This window comes from Pundamilia nyererei, unplaced genomic scaffold, assembly GCF_000239375.1.
Source record: "Pundamilia nyererei isolate P.nyererei 1_Seehausen unplaced genomic scaffold, PunNye1.0 scaffold00097, whole genome shotgun sequence".
Classification (NCBI taxonomy): Eukaryota; Metazoa; Chordata; class Actinopteri; order Cichliformes; family Cichlidae; genus Pundamilia; species Pundamilia nyererei.
Window position 1 is genome coordinate 1,660,957 of NW_005187498.1, and position 7,450 is coordinate 1,668,406.

The following is a 7,450-nucleotide window of genomic DNA, read 5'->3' on the forward strand; positions in this document are numbered from 1 at the left end:
TTTTTTTTTTTTTGCAGTGATCTGTTTCATTTTTAATGTGAAAACATACAATTGTAATTTAGTGCTAAGAGGTATGGCCAAAAGATTGTATTATGGTGTTTTGGTTTGGTTTTTCTAACTTCTGGGATTCCCTGTTTGCTTTTTGTTGACATTAATATTAATGTGTCCAGCAGAACTGTCAAATGCAGCTTAAAAAACTCAGTTTGAACTTAGACTATTCCATTTTTCACACCTGTTTTATTTATTTTTCATTGACTGAATAATTACCTTTTCCTCTTCTGACGGGTGTACTATGAAGCTAAGTTTATGGCTTCGCAAACTGAGTTGAGCTTAAAGAGTTTTCTGTGTCCTAAAAGTGGCTCTCTTGTTATCTGGATAATTCACTGTAGTAACTCATGCCAAACACGTAACCTGGCCCACCGTGCATTTTATTGCCACAGGAATGTAAATATATTACTCTGATGCAGAAAAATATATCAATGTTTTCATATGTGACTCTAATCTGCTGCTACGGACACAAACCAAGAATACTGGTTTAGTTAGAAAAAATGATTTCACTTTGATCTACTGACATAATAAAGCTAAAAAATATAACTCTTTAGGTCACTATCCAATAGGCTAATTAAACTGGATACATTTAAACATTTTTAAGTTGCAGCGCTCTAATGGGCAGCTGGCACTGCAGGCCTTAAAGCTGAAGGCTCTCCCTCCCATTCTACTTTTAAACTCTAGGAACCACAAGTAGTCTGAGAGTGAAGTGCTCTGTTGGGACAGTATGGTACTACAACCTCTTTAAGATATGATGGGGCGAGATTATCCAAGACTTTGTATGTGAGGAGACAACTTTAAATTTAATTAAATTCAATCCCCAGCTGGAGTTTTAGGTTTTGCTGGGCCAGCTAAGGCAAAAAAAGAAAGAAAAAGAAAAGAAAAGCCTGACTGTGTTCACAATAAACCCGTCTGTCATTGTGGAGGAGCTGCTTGAGCTCCACCCACAATGCCTGTTAACTGTTAAACAGTCATGGGTTGTTTTGGAACATCTGTTATACTGTTGCTGAATGTAGCCCCTGAGCCCTTCCCAGTGGTTAAAAGAGTATACCATGTTATGCTTCTTTTGAAAAACTAATCTCATTAAAATAAATAAAATCAAACCTATACATCAGGTGTATGACCCAGCAGTAATATGGATATTGTTTTGATCATTTAGCTAAACCATACAGCTGTGTCTCTGCAGGTTTCTTCATGTTTTTTAATGATATTCCATATTTTTCATGTAGGATATGGAAGTGAGCCCAAACGAGCTGATGAACATCCTGAACAGAATCATTGCAAAGCGTAAGATGTGTCTGCATTTGTCATACTTATTTTCATTATGCTTATGATTCAATTCTTCAGAATACATATACATTTTAGGGTCTCTTTTCTTCCTTTCTCTTTTTTACTAATAGGTTTTTTTGTTATGTTTTAGATCATGATCTGAAGACAGATGGTTTCAGCATTGAGTCTTGCAGGAGCATGGTGGCAGTCATGGATGTATCTTTTCCTTCATTAGTACTCTGTGTGTTTTATATAACCTGGGTGACAGTATTGAACTGTCACTGACAGCAAAAGTTTAAAAAATGATGCAGAACAAATAGAAACAGACAACTAAAGTGGGGATATGTTGGCTTAACAGGCCCATTCATACCTGTGGCTTACTAAAACCTTAAAGCTGCAGTGGACTGAAATCCAGAGAAAACCAAAAACAACTGAAGTCTTCATACACATTTTCTTTTACCCTCTCTGTTCTAGGCTCCTCCCATCACACAGTTCATATCTGGGTAAAAGTAAAAAATGACACTAAGCAATTATATAATTTAGAACGGCGACTTTACAAAATGCAGAAATGGATGTTGCTTTGAACATGTCTAAATATGTCTTTTGAAAACTACTTGAGCACTGTTAAATTGTATATACAGAAGTGTGTTAGTTAAAATCTGAATGGCCTATTGAAAGGCAACGAAACGATTCATTTTAGTTCATTTTTAACAGTTCAAGGTGGTCTGGTAATATAGCACCGCACGTAGCACTATGGGTGACACACTTATAGGCACGTTATAGTTCACTGGGTTGTTGTAGTATGACAGGAATGACTGCTCATCTCTGCTGTCCGCAGTTGGCTGTTTGACAGGGGTATATATTCTGTAATTCTGTTCATTGTCCTAATTGAACAATAACAAAACGCTTTAGCTAGCCCTTCATGTGTTGCTAAGCTGTGGATTTAGAAAACATCTGACGGACTCAAACTTAAAGACTTTTTTTCTCCTGAGCCAACATAATATTGTAGCAGTGGATGGGGAGGATTAATCACATTAAAATGTTTGGGAAGTTGAACACTGAGAGGACCACAAAGTTTCAGCTGCCATTCTTATTTGCATGTTTATGAAAAGAAAAGTTAAATGAGAAATTTGTAATATGTGGTGGATTCCCTACTGAAAAGGCATGTGAAACCCATTGTGCAAACACTGTGCAAGTAACTTCGCAACTGTTTGCTTAACTAGAGAAGTTGTTGTCTTTTGGCCTTAACGCTTTTTCAGTCTGACAGCACTGGAAAACTTGGCTTTCATGAATTCAAACACCTCTGGGACAATATAAAAAGATGGCAGGCAAGTACAGTTTCATTTTATTTATCCTGCACATCTGTTTCTCTGTTGCATAGTCTAAGGCATTACTGTGGTCAGGCTTAACCATTTACAGCAGGGGGGGGTCACAGAAGAATAAGTGGCTTAAAGATTTTACAGCATCAGCTGCTTAGGCGGGCCGATTTGAATACACACTGTGCCAAACTTCTCCCTAATTTGGTTAGCCGCCATGTTTTTACAACATAGAAATGTGATCTGTATCTTTTTTTTTTTTTTTTTTTTTTTTGGCTGAAGGAGATACAAGTTGTAACTTGTATATGGTGGTGATTGAATTTAAACCTTTATGGCTTGGGAGTTGTGAAAGCAGCTCTTTTTCCTTTTTTTCTTTTACCCTTTTTAGGTTGTCAGTGATCTTACCAGGAAACCTGGGTTGCCACAAATGTTTTAAATGTTTCTATTGTTCTTACTTAGGGAGTGTACAAGGCCCACGACTCCGATCACTCCGGTGTCATTGGAGCAAATGAGCTGCCTGAGGCTTTCAGAGCTGCTGGTGAGAATTTTTTTGTTCTTCTGCATTGTTCAAATGGTTCCACAGCACTTCACAAGAATGAAGGGAAAAGATTTACTTAATCCTCTAAGAAGAGACACTGGAAAAACAATACCTATACATACAATAACTGTTGTATGTACATGATGTTAAGGTTCGTGTTTAGTTTAATAAGCCAGAAAAAGTTTGAGGCTTGGTTTAATAATTAGTCATTTACAACCCCAGGTCTGAAAAATTTAGGACACTGTATGAAATGTAATGAAAAACAGAAAACGGCATGTTCACAATAGAAGATTGAAAATGTCAATGGAATGGATACAGTATGTAGACACATTGTTTCACTTGCAATGCAAACTCAGCAGCCTGCAACAAGTGCTTTAAGGTGATACTGTGCAAAGGAGGTAACTCCTAGAATCTGATGAAACACCTGGCGACGCATAGCGGGTTTATTTTTAAAGCCGAGAAATGCACCGTACCTACTGCGGGTGTGGTGCTTGTTATCGGACCCGGAGTTAGCAACATCCCCCAAGAACCCGAAGAGTAGAGTCCTGGCTCCTAGCCCTGCCAGTGTAGCAGAAATGATGACGGATAATGATGCCAGCAGCAGCAGCCGTTCTTCTCTGCATGAGTAGCTCAATGTTGTTCGTGTGTAATTTACGTTGAGTAGGCTAACCACGTTATTACATCAATGCATGTAAGGTGAACTAGCAAACACCGTCGTAGTTACATGCGGCTGTCTTCTTGTTTGATGGCAGATAGTCCCTTCACCCTGGCCAAAAAGGCTAAAATGACCAAAGAAAAATTGGAAAACCGTTAAACATGAGAGGTTTTAGGACAAAGTTTGTGTTCTTGATTCTTTAAGCACCGGCACCGTTTCAAAAGTACAGGTTTGGCACCGGTATCGGATAAAACCTAAACGATACCCATCCCTAGATATAAGCAGCACAGCCTTATCCAGACATAATGCACATGTACCTGTTGTTGTACTGCTTAATTGTAACACACAGTTGTGCGTCTCTTGGTTAGGCTTCCCTCTCAGTGGTCAGCTGTACCAGATGATCATTCGCAGATACAGCGATGAAAGTGGAAACATGGATTTTGACAACTACATTGGCTGTCTCGTAAGGCTGGATGCAATGTGCCGTAAGTTTCATTTTAAAGACCAATCACTAAATGAATTCTTTATAGTTTAGTGTGATAGGAATGATTGACTCGGAAGTTTAATACCTGTTCTGAATCAGGTGCCTTCAAAACCTTGGATAAGGATAACAACGGGACCATCAAAGTTAATGTTCAAGAGGTAAAGTAATCTTTGTTGTTTGTATCAGTGGGTTTTGACTTCAGTTCAGACCGTTTTAAAGTATTTGACTGGTTGTTTTGTTCTTTGCTGTTCTTTGTGTCTTTTCAGTGGCTCCAGCTCACCATGTACTCTTAAGTCCAGATCATGTTTCTCCAGCTTGTTTCATGGAACCACTTTGTTTATATACACAATTCGAGATATTTTAATCATCATCCCAATAACTTCCTGTGTTAGCAAATCCCTTGTGTGTGCAGACTTATTTTCACAATTGCATGTTAATGGAAACATGTGGTATTCTTCACAGCTCTTAAAACTTACACGAAAGATTGGAAAACACTGTTAACAAAGCTGCATGCAGAATGCTGCCCGTAGCTGACGACCATCAAAGGTGAATTTTACTAAACGCTTTGGACAGCTGTGAAATCACATAGTTGTGTAAAAGTGATAGTATGTTGAATTGCTGCCATTTTTGGCATTTTCTTTTGATCTTCCTCACACCCCAAATTTCTAAATGGCACAAGAAGATCCTGCTTCTGCCGCCCTGGGATTTGTTATTTAAAATCTAATGTGAAAGCAGTATTGCTCTTTGTCTGGGGCTGATTTGACAATCACCATGTCTTAGAGAATTGGTAGAAACACGTTTTTGCTCATTGGTTGTTTTTATCCTAAAACCTGATTGTCAGCTGGCTTTTTTTTTCTCTTCTTTTTCTGCCTTTTAACTCCAAACTTTGCTGGGAATGCACCTGTGGGCTGCACAAGTGTTGTAAAAGACACACAAACCTCCTTCAGGTGTCACTTTATTAAAGATGTGACTTCTGTTCTCTGAGCACAGGTCCGCTGTGATGTGGTAGACTAGGCATCGCACACCTCTTTCTACCCGTTCTACTAGTTTAGATCTTTCTAGGAATTGTGTGGGTGTGTGAGCGCTGATTGCTGTGTTGACAACTCTTTGTGGCTGCTATTAGTTCTGTTACACCTGTTGGGGCAGGTAGCCTATTTCATCAGTAAACATGTAGGTCCTTAGAATTTCATAAATTCTCAGTAGTTCCACCCAGTTTCATCCTGAGCAGAGGACAAAGCATAGTTGCAGCAAAACCCCCCCAAAGGCAGCTCACACCTAACTGATGTGTCACTCTGAATATTCCTTCCAGAAGAAATTATGTAGAGACATTATTATTATTAACAAATAAACACATTTCCATTGACCTCCTCTTATCATGGCTGTCACTCATGCAGTGATACCAAGAGCTGTTTTCAGGTGTTGTGGCTGAAGAGTGAACCCATACAGTGTAACATGTGGCCACATCTCTTGCAGTTCTAAATGTTATGGGTGTGTCTAAGCAAGCATGAGCAACAGGATAAACAGGCTGTCAGTCTGTGCACACCCATGCAGCTCAGAGAAAGAGGTTTAATTTTATAAAACAGGTATGAGCACCGTATCCTTGCTGAGACTCTGCCATGGAAGAGACCGCTGATGTTAAACTTTTCAACCCTATATTCAGCGTTTGTGAAACCAGCCCCAGCTCCTCTGACTGTAGATTTGTGCTCACTGAGACTGTACTGGCTCACAGATTTGTGTTTGCTGGTGAGTTACAGCACTGTAGGAACACACAGCATGAATTATTGATTTCTACACTCCATTCTTTTACATCATAGACTGTTATTGCATCTTATCACTATCAGAATGCCTTTTACGGCCACTAGATGGCTACATGGTTTTTAAACATATAAATCCTGTACTTTCTGGGTCCTGCACTTAATGGTAAGTTGATGCAACGACCCAACATAGCTGACTTTATCTTCCATCTATAGTAGTAATGTACATTAAAGTGTGAAAGGTGTGAGCTTTGCTCGAAAGGCTAATGTGCCATGTTTTCTGTTTGAAGTGAAAGTCTGCCATAGCTTTGTGTGTCTCAGCTTTCTGATCACTTATGCCTCCATTAGATGATGCCAGCATAGTGTGTGAGCTGATGCTGTATGCCACTAATGCATGAAGCCCAAAGTGAAATGCCATAATTAAGGGGTTTTAATCCTGTAACTCTTTATGCCACAGCCATTAAACTGTTATTGGATTTGCTTGATAAATGAGCTGTACTGCATTTGGAATAAAAACATCATGTTAAATATGTCAGTCTTATTATTGGTGTACTGCTGACAAATACTCTGCGTGGGTTATTAAAGAGTGACGCCTTGGTCAGTTTAAAGCAGAACATGATCAGTGATGGATGTTTTGTAAACGGCTTCAATCATAGACTCTGAAAGTTGAAACAAAGTTCTGTAAAAACATCCTTCTGTATACTGTGCGTGGCACATCATCTTCTGGTTTTCATGTGCATCTTATCACTTTAAAACAAAGACGCTTCTTGTTTGGAAAAGTGTTTAAAATGCATTTACTCTAAGGCAGAGCTGTCAGACTCACTCACTTTGATCTTAATGTCTCGGTTTCCTATATGATGAATGCGTAAAATTGCAGAAAACATTCTGGTAAGTTATTGCCCAAACCTTTCTGTAGTTTTTATTGATTAATGAAAATATCAATTTCTAGTAGATGGTGAAAAAACAGGAACTTTTCTGTCATTTCATTGATTATCTAATAATACTTTGGAATTTTTGAATGGCTATGTGGGAGGTCTTTATCAGCCCAAAAACTTGCACGACTTCTACAGATACAGTTGAAAGTCCAAAAATTGATGTGCTAGTTATTTTCCAAAGCCTTCTATTTGGCTGGATTGAAGTCTTTGCCGGGCTATTTCCGGCCCCTGTGCCTTACGTTTGACACTCCTACTAATACACACACACAAACAGATTTGTCAGACCCATCCTAAATTGATCTTTTTTTTACATTTAAGTAATTAACGTGCCACTGAATAAAACATACAAGGGGAATTTGAAAGCTGTTTTGTGTGAATCCACAATATGTGGTCAAAGGAGCTCTTTATGCAGATGAGAGAGGCCATTCCTTAAGCTGCAAAATCAAAACTG

The 7,450-nt window shown here is 38.7% G+C and overlaps 1 protein-coding gene across 1 annotated transcript in view; it reads left to right on the plus strand.

Moving 5' to 3' along the window:
• The window catches only part of capns1a (calpain, small subunit 1 a), an 8,166-nt gene extending 1,572 nt beyond the window's left edge, over positions 1-6,594 (plus strand). Inside the window, exons 5-11 of the mRNA XM_005740123.2 lie at positions 1,278-1,335; positions 1,469-1,533; positions 2,577-2,645; positions 3,093-3,171; positions 4,195-4,311; positions 4,410-4,468; positions 4,577-6,594. Coding sequence (XP_005740180.1) covers positions 1,278-1,335; positions 1,469-1,533; positions 2,577-2,645; positions 3,093-3,171; positions 4,195-4,311; positions 4,410-4,468; positions 4,577-4,603 — 474 coding nt within the window. The 3' untranslated portion in view covers positions 4,604-6,594. The remainder of the gene's footprint in view (positions 1-1,277; positions 1,336-1,468; positions 1,534-2,576; positions 2,646-3,092; positions 3,172-4,194; positions 4,312-4,409; positions 4,469-4,576) is intronic.
• The last annotated feature ends 856 nt before the right edge of the window (positions 6,595-7,450 follow it).